The sequence below is a fragment of the Heptranchias perlo genome, chromosome 12, assembly GCF_035084215.1.
Source record: "Heptranchias perlo isolate sHepPer1 chromosome 12, sHepPer1.hap1, whole genome shotgun sequence".
In the NCBI taxonomy this organism is placed as follows: domain Eukaryota; kingdom Metazoa; phylum Chordata; class Chondrichthyes; order Hexanchiformes; family Hexanchidae; genus Heptranchias; species Heptranchias perlo.
The window spans coordinates 27,223,697-27,247,156 of record NC_090336.1 but is presented as its reverse complement, the minus strand read 5'-3'; the positions used below and the strand labels follow the sequence as shown (position 1 = coordinate 27,247,156).

The window sequence follows — 23,460 nt, the reverse complement described above, 5'->3', positions numbered from 1 at the left end:
CCCGAGAGGTCATCTTCAAATCCTAGAGGCTCCAGGACAATCCTGGAGGGATTGCAACCCTACACTGCCCTCTAACCCCCTTTCACCCGAAGACTACACTTGGCCTTTACTCCCTGTATGCAACACCATGGGGAGATCATCTAGTATACAAAAAGGATGATACAATTGTAACTCCCTTCCTATTGCGCACCGTGAAAAACACACTGGACTTAATGTTAATAGCCGGGCCAGGCAATAAACAACACCATCCACACACTTCAATTAACTACATCAATAGCATTTCTTTCTTACAAGCAAGAAATCTCTTGGGGCAATAATTTAGCTTCAAGTGAAGTAAGGGACTTGGCAGAGCTGGCACAACTGAAACGGACCGCTATGCTTTGTTTGAGCACAGATGAGCTCTTATCAGCAAGTAAGGCAGAGTGTAAATCACTGCTGCTTATTAATGGGTTTGTTGAAGCTCCAAGGTTGGCTGCTGTAGAGATCGATGATTCTGGAACTGGAGGCTGTTTTGTCTCTGTCTCTGAGATACATGTTGGGTGCAGCAAGCTGCTGTCAGGCTGATATAATCCTTCATTGTAGTGCTGGTACTTCATTCAGACGCTGCTACCCTCGACGGGGGCTGACTCAGTCATCGTGATCTGATCACTGCGAGCTGTATTTATATCATTCAGCTTTTCAAGACCAAGACTATACTATCATTGTGGAAATGGTTCTATTTCAGACCCAGCCTTACCCCAGTGAGAAACTGAATTAAGGGCAGAATAGGTGAGGGAAGCAAGTGGGAATCAGGGCGTGTTGATGATGAAATTCACTGAATACCTTAATAACAAATTCCTCCACATCATAAGATACAGACTTAAATGAGAAAAAAATTGACTTCTATGAGAGGGTTGTCCTATGAGGAAAGATTGAGTAGAATGGGCCTATACTCTCTGGAGTTTAGAAGAATGAGAGGTGATCTCATTGAAAGATATAAGATTCTAAGAGGGCTTGATAGGGTAAATGCTGAGAGGATGTTTCCCCTGGCTGGAGAGTCTGGAAGTGATCTCTGGATAAGGGGTTGGACATTTAGGACTGAGATGAGGAGAAATTTCTTCACTCAGAGGGTTGTGAATTTTTGGAATTTTCTACCACAGGGGCCTGTGGATGCTCAGTCATTGAGTATATTCAAGACTGAGATTGATAGATTTTAGGACTCTAAGGGAATCAAGGGATATGGGGATCAGGCGGAAAAGTGGAGTTGAGGTCAAAGATCAGCCATGATCTTATTGAGGAGGCTTGAGGGACCGTATGGCCTACTCCTGCTCCTATTTCTTATGTTCTTATTTAAAAGAAAACAACAAACTTTTTGGTGTCTAGTTTACACTTTAGTTATCTCTGGACAGCCCACTCAAAACTGGACTGTCCGGTTTGAAACCAGACTTGTGGGAACCCTTTTGAAGCAAGTCTACACTCCTCATGTTTTCACTGGGTTGGGGGGGCGGGTGGAGGGAGTGGTGAAGGCACTTTTTCTAAGGGCAGGATAAGTGCTTCCCCACAAGGAGGGAGGAAACACTGAGGGAAAGTCAGCCCTCTATACTTCTCTAGATCACCCCCTAAAGTGTGGTTGCAGAGGACTTTTTGCAGTGTTATGGAAGTGAATGGCTTCAGAGGTGAAGCAAATTGTTACAATAGCACAGAAACATAGGAGATCTAAGAAAGGAGGAAACGATGTCTTAAAAAGTCATAGCAGAGCCACTCGGACAAGGAAATGATGGCTTGTAAGCTCCGTCCAGCAAGGCGCCAACATCTAGATTTGTGCACAATGTATCCATGACATAACATGAGTCTTTGGCTTCCAATGGGAGCTAAGGCCCAACCAGACGACTGCACCAATGTCACACTCGTGGATATTGTTCTGATGTTGAGGTGAATTTCAGTGCTTTTACACCAAGTCTATCGTTACCACAGATTTTACAGGAGGCTTTGTGGCCTCTGCTGTTTTCAGGAGATTACCAAAGAATAAAAGTTCCAGCAAAATATAATGCGGTGTGTGTGTGTTGGGGGGGGGGGGTGGCAGGAGGGGAGGTGGAAGGGAGGGGAGGGGGAGCAGTGAAGTATTTAAAATCTGATGAATTACAAATGGACATAGTTGGAATTCTGGTGAGACGGTGCTCTTACAAGATTTATTAACATTGTTTATTTCTAAGCTTTCAGGCTTTGAGATGGAGAGCTCTCTAATTAACGTGACCCCAAGGGTTAGTATCAGTCATCACTCAGGCAGGTGGGGTCATATCACCTCTCCCTCCCCTTTACTGGTTGACCACCGGGCTTTCTAATTAAAACTTTAGAGTTCACTGCAGCAAATAGCGACATCTGCCACGGTCATAGTGAGCACATAATGTATAGTATTCTCTATATCCTCTCCAAGGAAAAATGGTACCTTCTTACAATTTTTTTTTCCACCTTTTTATTGTGTGATATTTCAAGCAGATAGTATTTATTCCATGTAAAAGCATATCCACTTGTACCCAATTGTACTGCAGGAATTCATCATGGTCACTTCATGCAGTTGTCAAAGAGAATTGGTGGGCTTTGAATCTGCTGGTCCATATGTGATGTGACTTGCCACTTTCTCACTGCTGTTAACAAGTTCCTCTGGAAAACTTACAGGCCTTATATACACTTAAGGAAATCTTGGGTTTGTTAATCTGGTAGTTACGGAGCTGGACTAATAATCCAGAGGTTTTGAGTTCAAAACCCACCATGGCAACTTTTGAAGCTAAATTCAATAATCTAGTGATTTGTGAGTTAGCAGCAGGAAAAAAATAACCAGTTGTTGAAAAAGCCAAACTGGTTCACTAACCAGTTCACAGGGAACCTGCCACTCTTATTCAGTCTGGCCTACAAGTGACTTTAGTCCACACTATATGGTTGATGCTTAATGTTCTCTGAAGTGGCCTAACAAGCCATTCAGTTGTATAAACAATGGCTATGCCCACCACCTTCTCAGGGCAAATAGGGAATGGCAATGAATGTGACCTTGTCAGTGCCATTCACATCCTGAGAACAAACTGGGAAAAGAAAGAAAATGTTGGTTTCTATAATTTGATTGGATTTGAAAGTTGAATGCAGTGTTAAAGCTTAGCTGAAGAACTGCTGTCACCTTCGACTCTGCAACTACCCTAAAGAAATAGAAATCCATTCCCATTCTAGTCAGTTCACTTATTAACACAAGATCAATTTCAATGGGTCTTATATTGCTATAAATATGGTAGTCTAATGCTGACATCATCTCTTTTAGTATTGCAGATCCATGACCTTGACAGTGGATAAACAAAAAGGAAATGGCCAGTTAGCACCTCAGTGCAAACGTGCAGGGTAACTTCCTTCAACTTGCCTGCACTGCTAAAGCTGATTTTTCTAGAAATACATCGTCGTTACATGGGGTTGGTTGCGAAGGTGAAAAGTCTTGGAGGAGTTTGTTTGTGACAATGAGTGACTAGGTTTTACTGGCTTCGTGAATACACCAGCTGTCAGGAAATTCCACAATGAATCGGTATTTTGAGATTCATCAACAAATGTTGCCAAGTGTTTTGACCACGACGTATATGACCTAGTTCCCATCTAAAGTGATTATTGTTTTCTAAATGAGAACCTTTAAAAATAACTGAATTAATATCTGGCTAGGAAGCAGCCTGAGTTTTATCAAGATTAGTATAGATGAATATTGTACAAAACATAGTGGTTTCTGAATGCTGAGACTATGCCAAGGAAGATGCTGGAACTGTGGAAATGTTAGGCCAAGGAAGGCCATTAGACACAAATTAATAATGTAGGATGTAGGATTGGATGTTTCCTGGTAATTTGCTTGAAATGCATTTGAAGGACAGGGAAAAAATTTGTGGAATCTTCTCTTAGAAAATTAATTAGGTTGGATAAATTCCATGATAGAGCAGATTGTATGTGATCTGTGGCAGGTCATTCCACCCATGATTTCTTCTGTTCTTGTGACTAAATTAAATGTCCCACCTTTCCTCAGATTTTGGCTCCATCTTGCTTAAAGGAGATGTATGTTAATTTTGCACTGTCGGTATTAACGTCACTAATATTGTGATTCTACCACCGACAGAAAGGTTTAGGAAGAAGAGATTAATTTGACTGGGCAGCGTAGTGCCAGAGTAGATTGAAGGTTATGGAAGAATGATGGAACACAAATTCATGTCCGAGACTTTCCACTTAATATTCTGATCTGAGCCTTAATGTCGAGAGAAGATGCCAATCACACAGACAGTATATTAGTGGGTATATTAGTGAGTTCTTCACCCAAAGAATAGTATGTAGAATGGGTTGATTTGAACGAGAAAGTATTATTTGAAAAAAAGAGACATCTCCAACAATTGTCTACAGTATTCCGATGTGCCTTTAAGGTTCACCACTTTCCAGTTGCTAAAGGTACTAATTAATTTTTTGTTTTTGATGTGTGCAGTGGTTTGCTACTGCAGGTAACAGTCACTGTTACTGATCAGAATTTCATGTTTGCTGATATGCCTGAGATTGACAAAAAAGAGTCCTTTTTTTCTTCAAGTTTCCTTCCCTCTCACCCTGTTGACTTCCTGCTGGGGTGCAGGTCCACAGACACTGTTACCTTTACCTCTAGTGCAATGATCCAGTATGAACATCTGTGAAATCCCCATACCTCAACAAATGTCCTACTTTATACAGGCCAATGATTGACTTTTTATATCAGTTTGAATATGTAATTTAGAAGCATTCCCTTAACAAATGGTCTCTATCAATGTATCAGTTTGAGGCATGTGGCGAGCTGGAATTGGTTAGAAGAGCCTAAGCAGCTGAATGCCATTGTACACAATCTTATTTTGAACCTTAATAAAGTTATTTGTTTTTTGTTCAATTACAAAAAATTCTAAATTAAATTCAAAATAAGATTTTACTTCCGAAACCTTGCCCAGGTACTCATTTTTCATGAGTGAAAGTTGCAGGCAATTCAAGCGTAAAGGACATCATGACTAAGGCAGATCCTATCATAATCTGAAGTTCACAAATGTTCAAATCCAACAAACATTCCTAAATAGCGATGGGAGATAGAAACCCTGGCAATATTCTGTTCCTAATCCAGGGGCACTGAGGCCAATTATAGTGCCCTATTGCCACTTCAACTGAGATTAGCCAATTTAGTGCACAATGGGGATTGAACCTATGGCCATTTGGTCTAGATTACTTACTGAGCCAGTGGGTCAGATAAAATTGAAGCTAAAGTAAAAACCAAGTGCAGCAAGTTTGTGAGTCCCCAGGTATCATGGAGAGAGGAGGAGTCCCACTTAGAAGGGAACATTTCCTCTGTGCAGCAAAACCATAAATGTGTTTATAAAGAACATGTTTTGTACACTGAGGAGATTCTCGTCTACAGTGAGTTCCCAAACTCGTTTGAGATGGAAAGAGGTACTGAAGACAGGTGTGGAGCATTCTCACTCTGGTGAGGTGTCTGGAAATAAAAATTGTAAACAATTTTACAACACCAAGTTATAGTCCAACGATTTTATTTTTAATCCCACAAGCTTTCGGGGGCTTTCCCCTTCCTCAGGCGGTGTGGAAGCCTGAGGAAGGGGAAAGCCCCCGAAAGCTTGTGGGATTAAAAATAAAATCGTTTGACTATAACTTGGTGTTGTAAAATTGTTTACAATTGTTAACCCCAGTCCATCACCGGCATCTCCACATCATGGAAATAAAAAGAGGAGGGAAATTAAACACAAAACAAAAAATGAATGGATGAAAAATGATTCAAAAGCAGGAGCCCTATTGATATGATGTGATGACTGAAGCTTGTTTCTGCTTGCTGGATGACTGCTCTTTTTAGAAACTCAATTACATTACACCAAAGGCATCTGTCTCCCTGTGCATATTCACAGAATCACCACCAAGGCCTGAGATTCCATTCAGTGTGCAAAAAAGTGAGAAGGCAGCAAGAACAAGAAAATATTGATCTGTACTGTCCACAAGATATTTGTGGCTGCAAAATGTATTTTAAAATTAGGTTATCAGAGGTATATTTTTAAAAAGTCTAGGACTATAGGCGAGAGGGTTTACTCCACATTGTGCTGCTGTTTGTTCAGAACTTGCTGGCCAATAAACTCCATTCTCAAAGTAGCAATCAGGAGGCCGCAATCCTGTCCTGCCAACGCCAAGTGTCAATATGGTAATATGTCTTCTAAGACACTTTATTATTTTGCATACAATCTTGTTCGCCACTGCAAATTAATTTTTTCCTCCAAATTTCTTCCATCCCCGCCTGAAGATACTGAATCATGCTGGGATATGGTTCCAACAGTGCCAGCAGCCGTCCATTACCTCACCCAAGTGGCCATTCTTAATGGGAGAGCGTACACAGTGAATCTCAGCAGGCTCCGCCTCTGTGGGGGTGTCAACAGGCAAGCCTTGCCTACTGTTTGTACACTAGCACTTTCTGCTGGATAGCACAATCAGCAGCAGGTATGCTGGGTTTTTCTTTCTGCTTCTAGCCTGGGGACACTAAAGGCAGCTGTAGCACCTTTGGTCTTCTTGGCTGAGGTCAGCTGACCCAGAACAGACCAGGGATCAGACCTAGGACCTTCCTGCTCTGTTTGGGTTAATACCACGCCACGTGGTGCATTTTCCCACTGAGCCACCAAGGGAGCCACAAATGAAATACCCTGTCACGATTATAATAAAAAGACCCTGCAGACATGCTCGATTTGCTCGACACTGTAAATTATCCTGCTAATGAGGCAGTGTTGGGGCAGAGTGCACTCACCATGGGTCTCCCAAAATCTTCCCAATAAGGTGCCATAACTTCTTTAAAGGAGCTGTACTATTTAACACATGGGGCTCGATATTAGGAGGGAGGCGGGTTGGCAGCGGGGGGTCGACTGGGCGCATCATAGGCTGTCAGCTAGAGGAGCCCTATTTAAAGGGGCAGTCCTCCACTGACTGATGCTGCAGAAAGGAGCCGCAGAAAGGAGCCAAAATTACAGCTCGGAGCAGCCCAGGGGGAAGGCTGCTCCCAGGTTTAATGATGCCTCACTCCAGGTCCTACTGGATGGGGTGAGGAGGAGGGGGAGGACAGAGATCTTCTCTCCGGCGAACTGGAGGAAGTGACTTGCCTCTGCCACCACGAAGGCCTGGCTCGAGGTGGCAGAGGAGGTCACCAACATATCACGTACATGCATACAGTACAGGAGGTAAGTAGGTCAGCCGAAGTGAGTACACTTACTCATTCCCCTACACTCCGTCTCCCACATCACCGCCCCCACCCCACATCTCCTTCTGCACAGCCAACACTACTCTATCACATCACTCCTCACACCCACTAAAAGCTCATCCTCATCTTACCTGCACTTACTCACCTCGCCAGTACTCATCCCACCACTACCACTCAACCCAATCCTCATACAATCTCATGGCTCTATGTCATACTCACCCTCTGATGCATCTATTTCACGGTCAGCCTCACCCAATCTGCCACTACCTGTGCTGCAGCCACAGGGCATGCATCACGTATGTGTAGTAGGAAGCGTAAGGCAAACGTGTCGTGAGCATGAAGGGGATGCACAAGGGTGTATGGCAGAATGTCATGTTTTTTACTTATATTTGATTTCTGATCAGCTCATATTACATATTATATTGTCACCACTACTGCCACATCTTGGCTATTCTTGACTGGTTTGTGCAATAATGCCCTTTCCTGCGGATCACCATGAAGACCCATACCTGATGCCACCCATTGTGTCACTGCAGAGTGGGTGTAGGTGTATTTGCAGGGCTCTTTTGTGCAGACGACTGAGAGACGTCGGCGATGTCCCCGGTGGCACTCTGGAAGAATGCGGAGGGGAAGCTGTTGAGGGCAGTGGTGACTTTGACAGCGACAGGTAGGAAGATGGTGCTCGGGCCAGCCGGGAGCAGCTCGGCATCGAGGAGGCTGCAGATGTCCACGACTACATGTCGAGTGACTCTGAGCCTCCGTGTGCACCGCTCCTCAGAGAGGTCCAGGAAGATGAGCCTCGGTCTGTAGACCCTGTGGCGAGGGTAGTGCCCTCTGCGACGCATCTCTCTCTGCGGTTGCCCTCCCTCCTGCTGTGCAGGTGGATGTGTCACAGCACTGTGTTGTGGAGCTCCACGTGTCAGAGGTGGATGGCGTGGCCGGCGAGGCTGGTGATGCTGTTCGCCCTCCGAGGAGGTCATGACTGCAGCTACGGCGGCCCCCATCCGGAAGATGTACGTTTAGGGGGTCTGCAAGGTAGGTAAATATGTCTGCACACCAGGGCTGAGGTTGCAAGTTGGTGAATTTTAGTGTTAGGAGGAGGGTGGTGCAGGCCAAACTTTGTCCAAAGTGACAGAATGACCTCCTGCAATGAGTGAGGGTCTCCCCCCCCCCTCCCCACACCCCCACCACCTGTCAAATGGACCTTTGCAGCTGCCACAGGCTGGTGGCTGCAACACGTCCATTTCAACTAGGAGTGTTTTCCCCAGTACGGGAAACACGCTCAGTTTGGATGAAAATCCTACCCCTCCTAAAATATCCTCCAAATCAGGTCTGCTAATGACCTGAACTATCAAATTAATTGCTTTAAGTAGGATCCCTCCGGAAGTGGACGGGTTGGAGCTGGGCTCCGGACCCGCCCTGGGAATCTCCAATTTTCGGAGCCCCCCCGCCACGAACGCACCCAATCGGACGTCCGAAAATCGAGCCCATGATTTTTGTTAAGTCACAGTATTAGAACAAAGGTGATCGGCAAAAGAGCCAGAGGCGACATGAGGAAACATTTTTTTACGCAGCAAGTTGTAATGGTCTGGAAAGCACTGCCTGAAAGGATAGTGGAAGCAGATTCAACAATAACTTTCAAAAGGGAAGTAGATAAATACTTGAAGGGAAAAAATTTACAGGGCTATGGGGAAAGAGAAGGGGAATGGTACTAATTGGATAGCTCTTTCAAAGAGCTGGCACAGGCATGATGGGCCAAATGGCCACCTCTTATGCTATACCTACTATGATACTATGATTAAGGCCCCACTGCATCCAAACTATTTATCGCCCTGCAAGATTGTGTTGAGGTGTTCGGTACTAAGTTAATTTTTCTGATGCTCACAGTAATTTACCAAATTTCGTATGCATTTAAAACTTATAAATACAGCGTTCCCTAAAGGGTTGTTTGGTAAATTTGCTGCCTGGTGTGGATTGAGCAATACAGATCAAGAGGGTGCCAGGTTCAATCGCTGGCTCGTAAGGTGTTAATTGATCTCAACCAGGGTGGCAGTATAGGTGCCATATTGGACTTACGGCCTTGGGTCAGGAAGGGAAAACAATCAGACAATATTCCTGCCTCTGATTGCTATCCAGCGACCCCTGCTGGAAAGTTTACAGGTTTGGACTTGGCTGTGATACACCTGATGGTAAAAAAGCCTATTAACACTGCCTAGATGCACATATGAAAAACACCCATTTAAGTGAGATACCAGAGATTGGGTGTTGGCCATGAAATCGTATCCTAGCTGAGCCAGCAACTTCAGGAGAGGAGGGGAATATATTGGAAGGGACAATAAAAATTGCTAAGATTTTTTGGCTAACCAAGTTTTACAAGGTATGTCTGCTTTTTATCAAGAATCATGCTCTAGATATTTATTTTGTGACTTTACTAACTTAGCCTCCCATTTATAGAGACTTTTTCTGATGCCCTTATTCCATAGATGTAAATGAGAACATCAGGGGGCAGATTTGGAAGGTAGGGCAGTTGTGGTCAGGAGATTGGACAGCTTCCTGGAATCCATTGCCACTTCTGGGATTTCCAGCTGGAAGCGACTTTGAAAATGTCTGCTTATATTTGGAAGGATGTATTCAAATTAGATGTTAATGATTGGAATATGTCACCTGACAACTTCCAATCATTAATACCTTAGCAGTGCTAGTTCTCATTGCTGTGTGTGGGATCTTGCTGTGTACAATTTGCTAGCACATTTGCCTACAAAACAACAGTGACTACACATCAAAAACTATTTAATTGGTTATGACGCACTTTGGGATGTCTTGAGGCCATAAAAAGCTTATATAAATGCAAGTCTTTCTTTCTTTCTTTCTCTTTTTTCTTTTTCTTTCTTTCTTGTCTTGCCTCTACATCTGTTGTGGCTAGGTCAAAAACTCTAACTAACTGGTAAATCAAAGCATAAAACCCTTGGAAAAACAATCCTGCATTTGAGAACTCACGAGACAAAGACAAAGAGATTTTACTGAAACAATGAGTAGCAAAGTCTACGAACATACACATGTTGATGGCCATTTGTGGTGCCTCGGCTAGGGTGGTCTTGATTAGATTAAGTCAATACTTAATACTCCAGTGATATACATTGTTTGTAGCACTTAAGTGTGATCAGTGATTATTTTCCCAAATGCACACGTCTGTTAGTAATCAAATGTGTTGGCTTGGCTGACTTCTTTCTGCTACACTTTATGCAGAGTCAAAAGAATGAAAGCCAATTTATTTTTTTATTCGTTCATGAGATGTGGGCGTCGTTGGCAAGGCCAGCATTTAGTGCCCTTCCCTAATTGCCCTTGAGAAGGTGGTGATGAGCCGCCTTCTTGAACCGCTGCAGTCCGTGTGGTGAAGGTTCTCCCACAGTGCTGTTAGGAAGGGAGTTCCAGGATTTTGACCCAGCGATGATGAAGGAACGGCGACATACTTCCAAGTTGAGATGGTATGTGAATTGGAGGGGAACATGCAGGTGGTGGTGTTCCCGTGTGCCTGCTGCTCTTGTCCTTCTAGGTGGTAGAGGTCGCGGGTTTGGGAGGTGCTGTCGAAGAAGCCTTGGTGAGTTGCTGCAGTGCATCCTGTGGATGGTACACACTGCAGCCACGATGCGCCGGTGGTGAAGGGAGTAAATGTTTAGGGTGGTGGATGGGGTGCCAATCAAGCGGGCTGCTTTGTCCTGGATGGTGTCGAGCTTCTTGAGTGTTGTTGGAGCTGCACTCGTCCACGCAAGTGGAGAGTATTCCATCACACTCCTGACTTGTGCCTTGTAGATGATGGAAAGGCTTTGGGGAGTCAGGAGGTGAGTCACTCACCGCAGAATACCCAGCCTCTGACCTACTCTTGTAGCCACAGTATTTATATGGCTGGTCCAGTTAAGTGGTGACCCTCAGGATGTTGATGGGCCAGAGTGCAGTTGAAGAAGCCATTTTGAATGCGGTCTCTTTCTAAAGTGCACCTCTCACTGAACTTCTGCGTATGTTCTTCCAATTTCCCGCTGTAACTTTGGTAAAAGATTGGTGGAAACATTGGAGAAACAGTATAAATAACTATTTGCACTGTTTCTGCAGGGTTTCCTTTGAACTTCCGTCAAAGTTACGTCAAAGAACCCTAGTGGAAATTTTATTCACTTATTTTTCAGCAAAGAAACCCATGAACTACATACAAAAATATTCCATCTTTATCATAGTACCTTCTGATAAGGAGAGGACTATTGACATTTCTGTCACCTTGTAATCAGAGTTCCAGCTAGCTCTGTGTCCTGGTATCTCCCCAGGTTTTTTCTCTATTCTGGTTGTTCCCGTTTAGCACTGTTTATACTTCCGGGCAGTTGGATAGCTGTTACCTAAAATCTACAACTATCAGTGACTCTTCATAAGCTACTATAAATTACTGGACCTTAGGATACTGGATATACATTAAAGGGGTATTGTTTTCAACAACAGCTTGCATTTCTATAGAATTCACTGTGAACAGAAAGATGCATTAGACTCCTTTCTTAAGAAGGAAAAAAGTGGACCCTGAGCAAGAAAACAAAATTACAGTTGATGAGAAGGGTTTTGGAGAAGCGGCAAGGTGAAGAATTTAGGGAGGGGGGTCGAGAGAGTAGGAGATGAATGGCTGAAGGAGCAGCCACCAATGGAAGTGCAGGGAATGAGGAATAACCCACTGTTGGACAAAAGAAGGGTTTGACAAAACCTTTTATTTGCATGAGGAGAGAGAAGAGTTGGGTGTTACTTTTTTCATGATTTTATGCAATGGTGCATTTGAAACCCAATTTAAGTGGTTTGGTGTGTGTTTGTAAACAAACTTTTAAGGAAAAGTATTTCAACATAATGGGCTGTCTTTTTGTAGTTAGCTCGGGTATGAAAAGTTCTTCCGTTCCAAACTTCCTTGCTGCGTAAAAAAATTTCTCCTCATCTCCCCTCTGGTTCTTTTGCCAATTAACTTGCTAATTACTGTGAGCAGGTCAATATAATCCAGCGTTTACTCATAGCATCGCTCTTTTCCGATAGGCTGACTGCACAGAGGAGCATGGAAGATGAGGAGGAGCTAGCCCGTGAGCGTCGCCGCCGGGCACGTGAGGAGAGACGCTATGACCAGGACGACAATGGGTCCTACACCAGCAGCACATCCTCTACACCAGTATTTGACAGCCACAGAACAACCGAGGAAAACCAGTAGGTTCCTGAATATAAGCAGTTTAAAAACATTTCTCAGAGATCGGGACACACAAGAGTAGAGAAAAAGAGAAATTACAATCAGATAAAGAAAGGCGCATGTGGGCACTGATACCCTTAAGTTTTAGCGATCAGTAAGCTTGTGAGATGAGGCCTCTCTAGCCTGTTAACGCTTGCTTTAATATGTTCGCCTTGTGGAAGTTGAAAGGTGCAATAATTCACTGCGCCCTTGTCCCCGGGTCTGCATTTACTGACCCAGGTCGTACTTCCTGCGCATTTCAGAGGCCTGACTTTGAATCCTCTACTTCAGAAAGGAAGCTGCCACATTGCTAAACCCAGTTCCTGGATGCTGATTTGTACCACAAGGATGACTCGGGGCTTGTGTGCTTTTAGTCGCACCCTGGTGTTCCATTTGGAAACAGGAGAAAAAAAGGCACACAAGAGGTGGATGTGGGAAAGACCAGAAGCTAATCTCAATAGTAAAAATATTTATTGATTTTAGCACTGAGATAATGTGTTAAATTTTACAATTGAATGTTCCCGTCACAGAGCTTCACATGACAGGAGCACATGTCAGGGTTAATTTTCATTTTCAGCCTTTAATGAACAGAAAACAACGGGGGGCAGCATCTGATATGTGCACTCTGCGTGAACTGGAAGCACGAAGTCTTAAAATTTACTCCAATCAGTCATCATAATGGAATTCTCATCCCATTAACACCACAAATAGAACTGACAGATATTTGCTAGGCTTTTTAAACAAAATGAGCATGGCACGCTTGTAATGTTTTTACATTGTCTTATGGTAAAATGATATTCCAGAGCACTTATGGCGGGGGGTTGTGGGAGCAGTACTTTATCAATGAACTTGGTCATGGCAGCATGAAAAGGGGCCATTTTTAAGAGCTAAAGAGCCTCAGCCACTCCTCCATTACCAGAGTAAATAGAAATGTTGGCGATTATTGAGGGGACTACGTTACATTATTTCACTTAAAGGGGCTAAGTGGCAGAGGGATCAAGAACCCATCTTCCTTGCGGTCATCTGCCAAATATCTAGGCACCGCATGGCCCATCTATGGCAACACTTTATAAACAGTTAATTTAGTTTAGGTTTTTTTAATCCTTTGTTGTTTAAGGTCAGATCACAGAAAGGAATGGAACAAGAGATGGGTGTAAAGTAAAATAATTTTAACCTGACCTGCCTGGTAAGAAGGAGGCGGATTCGTGTCTGACGCCCATTTTTACTTCCTGCTCGATTTTACACTCCATTGAAGTCAATGGAACGTAAAATTAGGCAGGGTATAAAATGGACATCCGACCCGAACCCGCCCTAATCCTGCCAGACGGGTTAGGTTAAAATTACCCCCTTTGTGTTTTTTGTTCCAGAATGGAATGTCTTCATGTTAGTGTGGTTGGATACAAGAAAGATCTATCAAAACAGAATTAGCACAGACAAGAAACCTGCAGATACAGCAGAGCGAGTAATGGGCACCAGATGCCAATACAGATGGTACAAGGCAGTGTCGGAAAGGGGGCATGAAAGTTAAGTCAAGATATTTATAAAGCCAGCAGTCTATTGCTGATGGACCTGTACTGACCTGTGCTGAAGCATGATCAGATCTACGGTTGGTTAATTCTGATCAAAGATGGCAGTTTGGAAAAGAAATGCCACAGCTATGTAACCAGAAGTGCTTAGTGGGTAGTTTCATCCCGAAAGAAAGGAAGAAAGAAGACTGACTGACAGACAGACAGACATTTATATAACCTAAGGATATCCCAAAGCGCTTTACAACCAATGAATTACTTTTGAAGTGTAGTCACTGTTATAATGTAGGAAATGCGGCAGCCAATTTGTGCACAGCAAGGTCCCACAAACAGCAATTAAATAAACGACCAGATCATCTGTTTTGCCTGGGATTTTTTACGTCTAATAGAGAGGACAGATGGGGACGCAGTTTAAGGTCTCATCCGAAAGATGTACCTCCCTCAGTATTGTACTGAAGTGCCGGCCAAGATAATGCGCTCAAGTCTGTGGAGTGGGGCTTGAACCCACAACCTTCTGACTCAGAGGTGACAGTGCTACAACTGAGCCACAGCTGGCACTATGAGCGACAATATGAGTGACAAACTCGGTGTGAATATAAAACAGGTTTCACTCACATTAGTGACTGAAGAAAAAATTACCCAAAGGAGGTGAACAATATTATTAAGTGCTTCAATTGGTAATAGTCTTCCATTTTGGGCAGGCAGTATCAGTACCGAGCACTACCAGGTCAGATCTAGCATTGGTCAGATGCACACTGAAGCTTCTGCTAATCTTTGCCTTTAACCCAACCTCAAATGAACACCCTTTAATACTTCAATATAATTGTCTCTGTTTTCCACATTTATTACCCTTGTGATCTCTCTGACTGAGATCGCCGATTTGTCCTCAATTGTGGTCAGTTTTAGATTATAGACTTATACCCACTAAGAGAAAAATAAGATTGTAAACAAGAAAAGGTAAATCTGAAATACCACTTTAAATTAAACTGTGACAGCAGGACTAGGGAGCACAGGTTGAAACTAGTGAGGATAGATTTTGTCTTCACTCCTCGATCTGTTATCTGGCGGAGTGGATTGCCCACTCTGGGCAGGTTCTACAACAGGCATGTGACCGGTACTGTCCCGCCCTATCTCGCCTCATCCCGTCCGGCCCTGTCCCGTCCCGTCCCATCCCGCCCTGCCCCTCCAAATGGTGTTAAATATGGGCCATTAGCAAAAGATCAGATATTTCTAACATGGCTGTTCAATTAAAGGTGCAGTGTCTTATATATAATTCAGATTGTCACAAAATGAATTGCCCCTTAAAGCAGCAAGTCATATTTGAATTATTCCTTTATCCTCATTTCTGACACAATGGCTGACACTGAGGACAAGATTATGACTCCCGCTTTCCTGTTAAATGCAGGAGGTGTAATATCCTTGAAAGTTGTGGTTAGGAACAGGACTGGGCAGAGTTTGCAGGATTCTGTTCAAACATGCAGAACACTGGAAACTTTAAAAGATTTGGAAACATAAGGTGATTTAAGGTGATCGGCAAAAGAGCCAGAGGCGACATGAGGAAACATTTTTTTTAAAACACAGCGAGTCGTAATGATCTGGAATGCACTGCCTGAAAGGGTGGTGGAAGCAGATTCAATAGTAACTTTCAAAAGGGAATTGGATAAATACTTGAAGGGAAAAAAATTACAGGGCTAAGGGGAAAGAGCAGGGGAGTGGGACTAATTGGATAGCTCTTTTAAAGAGACGGCACAGGCACGAGGGGCCGAATGACGACCTCCTGTGCTGTATCTACTATGATGATAAATAATTCAAAAATTCCTCTACCAGCCCAATCATTTGATATACCTTTGAGTAATACAACAATGCCATTAGTCATTGCACTGGGATGCAGGTTTTACTGCAAACATTTACGAAAAATAGTTGCTGTTATGAAAGGGAGGGTAAGGTGGGTTTTCTTCCCATCATTCAATCAGGTGTTAACTCAGACTTTTCAGTGAATTTTGACTAGAATTTTGACAGCAACCAATACTACTAGATGGCTGTGTATGGCTAACAGTCTGCCCAGGATCATCATAGAACACAACGACTGATAGACCCCATACTGAGCAAGTTATTGGTCCCACCAACCTCCACCATGGGGCTTGTCACATTTCACCAGGTCCAAAACCAGACAGTGCAATGGAATGGGCTGGGATCACAGTTGCGACATTTGCTTTGTTACCGATGGAAATTAATTGAGATCTTTTAAAAACTAACATCATGAGGCATGGAAATAAAAAAAGAATGTTTTTATTAAAAATGGATATTTATGTTCAAAACCAGATGGCTGGCAACCCGACCCCATTCGCCCCTCCAACCACTCCTCCCCCGGGCTGGAATTAGTTACCACTTTGTATGATTTACCGGCTAGATAATCAGGACTTCAGGAACTCACCAGCTTCCTGCCGTTCCATCCACCCCGCAAAATTGATGACCTGATCACCTGCTGACAGTCGGCAAACGTACAAGAGATTCATTACAACGTCAAATTTAATGCAAATAAGCAGAAAATGAGGCAGCCGCTAAAATTCCTGTTTCTGCAGGGTATTCAGTGGGCCCATTTAACATGGGTGGCAGCTCAGTGCACCGGTGAACAGCATTGGCTTCAAATCCATAAATGTGAAGCTGATCGATGATCACCAACACAGTATCAATGCAGGTCAATGCATCCTTCCCAGGCACCAGTCATTGTGCTTTAATTTGTGCCAGGTTTATTTGATGGCAAAGGCAGATCCAAGGATGAATCCTTGAGACCAAAACTATCCCCTTCAGCCATAGTTATTGATACCTCTGCAACATCACAGACAGAAATAGAGTGCAAATGCAATGAGGTCCATGCAGCTGTCAGGATCATTATAGATCATATCAAGGGCATCTTAAAGCATCAATGGATTCCTCAATGGATAATGGCGGCATCTTACAATACAGTCCTGCCAAGTTCATTATTGTCTGCTGCATGCTGTACAACTTTGCAGCACGGAGGTGGGGAAAGTTTTGGAGACAATAATCCGGGACAAAATAAATTGGCACTTGGAAAAGTATGGGCTAATAAATGAAAGTCAGCATAGATTTGTTAAAGGAAAGTTGTGTTTGACTAACTGAGTTCTCTGATGAAGCAACAGAGATGGTTGATGAGGGTAGTGTGGCTGATGTTGCGTATATGGACTTTCAAAAGGCATTTGATCGAGTACCACATAATAGGCTTGTTAGAAAAATTAAAGCCCATGGGATTAAAGGGACAGCGGAAGTGTGGATACAAAATTGGCTAAGGGACAGAAAGCAGAGAGTAGTGTTGAACGGTTGTTTTTCAGACTGGAGGGAAGTATACAGTGGTGTTCCCCAGCATGAGGACCATTGATCTGTTTGATATATATTAATGACCTGGACTTGGGTATAGAGGGTACAATTTCAAAGTTTGTAGATGACACGAAACTCGGAAATGTAGTAAACAATGTGAAGGATAGTAACTGACTTCAGAAAGACATAGACAGACTGGTGAAATGGGCAGACAGATGGCAGATGAAATTTAACGCAGAGAAATTTGGTGGTACACTTTGGTAGGAAGAATGAGAAGAGGCAATATAAACTAAATGGTACAATTTTAAAGGGGTGCAGGAACAGAGAGACCTGGGGGTGCACATACACAAATCTTTGAAGGTGGCAGGGCAAGTTGAGAAGACTGTTAAAAAAGTACATGGGAGTCTGGTATTTATGAATAGAGGCACAGAGTACAAAAGCAAGGAAGTTATGCTAAATCTTTATAAAACACTGGTTAGGCCTCAACTGGAGTATTGTGTTCAATTCTGGGCACCAAACTTTAGGAAGGATGTGAAGGCCTTAGAGAGGGTGCAGAAAAGATTTACTTGAATGGTGCCAGGGATGAGAGATTTCAGTTATGTGGAGAGACTGGAGAAGCTGGGGTTGGTCTCCTTAGAACAGGGAACATTAAGGGGAGATTTGATGGAGGTGTTCAAAATCATGAACAGTTTTGACAGAGTAAATAAGGAGAAACTGTTTCCCGTGGCAGAAAGGTCGGTAACCAAAGGACACAGATTTAAGGTGATTGGCAAAAGAGGCGACATGAGGAAACATTTTTTACACAGCGAGTTGTAATGATCTGCAATGCACTGCCTGAACGCATGGTGGGAGCAAATTCAATAGTTACTTTCAAAAAGGAATTGGATAAATACTTGAAGAGAAAACATTTACAGGGCTATGGGGAAAGAGCAGGGGAATGGGACTTAATGGATAACTCTTTCAAAGAGCCAGTACAGGCACGATGGGGTGAATGGCCTCATCCTGTGCTGTAACTACTATGATACTATGAACCATAGAGGAGGAAGTCAACCCACAATCAAGGCTAGAGCAGGACACATATTCTGGCCAAGAGGATGCCACTGCAGAAAATCCAATGCAATCAGGAAGAATGGCAAATCAGGCATTCGTCCAAGACACATTCACCTTAGTGAAAAACAAAATACTGCAGATACTGGAAATCCGAAAATAAAACAGAAAAGACTTGAAATACTCAGCAGTATCCATGGAAAAACAGTAGTCGACGTTTCGGGTCTTAGACTCTTCCTCAGCAGTCCTGATGCTGCTGAATATTTCTAGCTTTTTCTGTTTTCACTTTCGATTCAGTGCCCATGCTGCTCCTTTAAGGAACCCTGTTGTCTGCAGGGTACCCATGTCACCATCCAGGCTGTGCTCCAAGCACCTTCTACAAAACTATCCTCTGTCTGCACTGCCTCCACTACCTTCAATGCCCATGCTTTGCTGTGCTGCTACTTTCTTCTACACAATCAGAAAGAAACTCTCAGTACAAAGTTCAAGTACAGTGTAACCAGTCTATTCTTCTACTTTGTGTCATATGTCAGTGTTGTTGGTGTCTTTTCCCATGGTGCTTTCCCTTAGTATGAATGTACCATGTATAACTTCTAACCCCTACCCTGTAACTTCCTCTAAGTGCTTCCCAGTCAAAGGAATAAGTGCAGCTGCTGACTGCATGGTTCAGTGGAAGTGCTTGGGATTCAGGTGACCTGCACGCAGTAAAGTGCAAGTGTGTGGGTGTTGGATGAGAACAGGATCAAGCTTGGCTGTGATGCTCCTGCTGCTGAATAGTGTTGAATGCAGACACTCATTGTCCTTGCTTCAACATGAAAAGTGGCCACTTAGCTGAGGTGAAGAAAGAAGTCGCTTATTTATATAGTGCTTTAACAATTGCTCAGAGTGCACTAAAGTGTTTTACAACCAATGGATTACCTTTGAATGTAGGCAAACATGGCAGTCAACTTGCAAACGGCAATGTGAACACAAGCAGTAAACTTAATGGGCTCAATTTTCAAAGGGTGGTAGGATGGCAGCGGGGGGGGGGGGGGGGGGGGGGGTCAATGGGCGTGCGGCAAACCCAGATAATGAAAACTTACCGTTCCCCACGCGATCGCGAGTTAACTGATGGCCCTTAACGTGCTTTCTGGGTTTGCCGTCCGAAAGCTGTGCAGTGGGCGGACTGCGCACCCACATGACAGGCTGTCAGCTGGAGCATCTACATTTAAAGGGCCATTGCTCCAATGGATTTTGCTGGAGCGAAGACCAAGAACACACAATATGGAGCAGCACAGGGGCAAGGCTGCTCTTAGATTTAATGATGCCTCACTCCAGGTGCTACTGGCCGGGGTCAGGAGGAGGAGGGAAATATTTCACCCGGGGGACGGGAGGAAGTGGCCTGCCTCTGCCACCAAGAAGGCCTGGCTCGAGGTGGCAGAGGAGGTCACCAGCAGCAGCAACATTTCTCGCACCTGGATCCAGTGCAAGAAGCGCTTCAATGACCTAACCAGGTCAGCAAAAGTGAGTACACTTATTGATTCTCCCGCATTCCGTGTTCCACATCACTCCCCTCCCCCCAACTCATTCTGCACTGCCAAGGCTACTCCATCACATCACTCCTCACACCCACTTGAGGCTCATCCTCAACTTACCTGCACTTCCTCAGCACTTCCTCACCTCCCCATTAGTCATCCCACCACTACCACTCAACCCAATCCTCATCCAATGTGATGGCTCTGTCTCATCCTCACCCTCTGATGCACCTATTTCACCCAAAGCAATGCAATCATCGGTTGGCCACTTCACCATCACTCATTCACATTTCTGTACTTTCTCCTCTTCTAGGAGGAGAAGAGAGCTCAGAATACACGTGAGAGGATGAGGACTATAGAGGGGCCTCCACAAATAGTGGTCCTCACAGACGTGGAGGAGGAGGCCCTGGCGATCAGCCGCAGGCTCAAGTGCCTGTTCATTGGGGACGCTAAGACTGGCACCCCACAAACGTCTGGTGACACAACTTTAACATTCGTCACACACAACATGAATTGATGTTAGCAATGCTTGGCATGTTGAACACTTCAGTATGCTCATTACAACATGACACATCTGTGATGATGCTTAATATTGCCATTCAACGACCGCAGTGAAGGCAGAGGGTGATTCCTCAGGCCACTGAGAGTGTTCCATCACATCTTAGTGAGCCATCCACTAGCGCAGATGCTCACACCTCGGTGGGTCCAAGTAGTCAGTTAGTTGGGTTGGCACCTGGTGAGTCACCACACACATGTGAGCAGGAGCAGACACTAGTGGCAGGGGGAACTGTGGAGAGTTTGCATCAGTGGGCGCGCTCTTGTCCAGGCTCTGCTCAGCTGGACGCAAATGTTGAACCCAGGGGGCCATTGTTTAAAAGGAGAATGATCGAGGGACAGCAGCACATTTGCGAGGTACTGGAACAGGTGCCACGCACACTCTCCACAATAGTGCAGAGGATGGAGGAGTCCAACATGAACTTGGACAGAATATAAAAAACAGCAAAGAATGACTAAAAGAATAATAAGGAGGGAGAAACTAGAGTACGAGAGAAAGCTAACTAGAAATATAAAAACAGATGGTAAGAGTTTCTATAGGTATTTAAAAAGGAAAAGAGTAAGTAAAGTGAGTGTTGGTCTTCCAGAGAGAGTCTGGGGAATTAATTATGGAGAATAAGGAAACGGCGGATAAATTGAACAGATATTTTGCATCCGTCTTCACTGTAGAGGATATAAATAATATGCCAGATATAATTGTGAATCAAGAGGTGAAAGGGAGGGAGGAACTTAAAACATTTACAATCACCAGGGAAAGGGTTCTGAAAAAAATATTAGAACTAAAAGCTTACAAGTCCTCAGGTCCTGATGGACTTCATCCTAGGGTCTTAAAAGAAGTGGCTGCAGAGATTGTAGATGCATTGGTATTAATTTTCCAAAATTCCCATATTCTGGAAGAATCCCATCAGATTGGAAAATAGTGAATGTAACTCCTCTATTCAAGAAAGGAGGGAGACAGAAAGCAGGGAACTACAGGCCAGTTAGCTTAACATCTGTCATAGGGAAAATGCTAGAATCTATTATTAAGGAGGTTATAGCAGGGCACTTAGAAAATCTCAATGCAATCAGGCAGAATCAACACGGCTTTGTGAAAGGGAAATCGTGTTTGACTAATTTATTAGAGTTCTTTGAGGAAGTAACAAGCAATGTGGATAAAGGGGATCCTGTGGATGTGGTGTACTTGGATTTCCAGAAGGCTTTTGACAAGGTGCCACATCAAAGGCTACTACACAAAATAAGAGCTCATGGTGTAGGAGGTAACATATTAGCATGGATAAAGGATCGGTTAGCTAACAGGAAACAGAGAGCAGGCATAAATGGGTCATTTTCAGGTTGGCAAGATGTAACGAGTGGAGTGCCACAGGGATCAGTGCTATTTACAATCTATATCAATGACTTGGATGAAGGGACCGAATGTATGGTTGCTAAATTTGCTGATGACACAAAGGTAGGTAGGAAATTAAGTTGTGAAAAGGACATAAGGATCTGCAAAGGGATATAGATAGGTTAAGTGAGTAGGCAAAAATTTGGCAGATGGAGTATAATGTGGGAAAATGTGAACTTTGTCCACTTTGGCAGGAGGAATAGAAAAGCAGTATATTACTTAAATGGAGAGAGATTGCAGAACTCTGAGGGACCTGGGTGTCCTAGTACATGAATCACAAAAATGTTAGTGTGCAGGTAGAGCAAGTGATTAGGAAGGCAAATGGAATGTTGTCATTTATTGCAAGGGGAATGGAATATAAAAGTTGAGATGTTTTGCTACAGTTGTACAGGGCATTGGTGAGATCACATCTAGAATACTGTATGCAAATTTGGTCTCCTTATTTAAGAAAGGACATAATTGTTTTGGAGGTGGTTCAGAGAAGGTTCACTCGACTGATTCCTAGGATGAGAGGGTTATCTTATGAGGAAAGGTTGGACAAGTTGGGCCTGTATATACTGGAGTTTAGAAGAATGAGAGGTGATTTTATTGAAGCATATAAGATCCTGAGGGGACAAGAAGGGGTAGATGTTGAGAGGATGTTTCCCCTTGTGGGAGAGACTAGAACTATGGGCCACAATTTAAAAATAAGCAGTCTCCCATTTAAGACGGAGATGAGGAGAAATTTTTTCTCTGAGGGTCATGAGTCTGTGGAACTCCCTTCCTCAGAAAGCGGTGGAGGCAGGGTCATTGAATATTTTTAAGGCTGAGATAGATAGATTCCTGATTAACAAGGGAGTCAAAGATTATAGTAGGTAGACGGGAAAGTAGAGTTGAGGTCACAATCAGCCGTGATCTTATCAAATGGCAGAGCAGGCTCGAGGGGCCGAATGGCCTGCTCCTGCTCTTAATTCTCATGTTCGTATGTAACTCCTGCATGAGTGGAATGATGGCACAGGTACGTGAGGGAATCTCTGAGATAGCGTCACAGGGACATGAGCAACTGTCTGAGATAGTGTTGCATGTAACTGATGAAATGTCTGACATAGTGTTGCATGTAACTGATGAAACGTCTGACATAATGTCGCAGGTAACTGCGGAAATGTCTGAGATGGTGTCGCAGGTAAGTGCAGGAATGTCTGCGATGGAGAGGAGGCTAGCCTATTTTGAGCTTCAAGCACGGCTCACAAATAAGTCCATTCAGGCCCTAACAATGGCCGTGCGGACTCGGTGAACTACATTCTGCTGCCTTAGACAGGCAGACAGATACATTTGCAGTGGCCTTACAAGGCATCACACATGTCCTCCAAACTGTTGTCCAGGAGGGTGGTAGAAGTGATGTGGGCCTGGCCCAGGAGAGGGATGATGGTGAAAGGGGACATGGAAGTGGGGACGCCACTCAAAGCGCTCCCACATCCGTGAGATGTGGGAGCGCTTTGAGTGGCGTCCCCACTTCCATGTCCCCTTTCACCATCATCCCCTCCTAACCGGTACCCTCAATGCTGCCTCCCCTTCAGGTGGCCGAGTCAGCCCCTGCACAGGTGCAGGTGGTGCAGTCTTTGGAGGGGCCCTCATGGGTTCCA

General features: G+C 44.0%; 1 protein-coding gene across 6 annotated transcripts in view; it reads left to right on the top strand.

Moving 5' to 3' along the window:
* The window catches only part of lsp1a (lymphocyte specific protein 1 a), a 313,607-nt gene that overhangs the window by 171,660 nt on the left and 118,487 nt on the right, over window positions 1-23,460 (top strand). For 5 of the 6 annotated variants that reach the window (XM_067993835.1, XM_067993832.1, XM_067993831.1 and 2 more), the window contains exon 2: window positions 12,293-12,457. The exons of the other annotated variant lie outside the window; for it this stretch is intronic. In XM_067993835.1, the coding sequence (XP_067849936.1) occupies window positions 12,293-12,457 (165 nt within the window). The remainder of the gene's footprint in view (window positions 1-12,292; window positions 12,458-23,460) is intronic. 6 annotated transcript variants of the gene reach the window in all.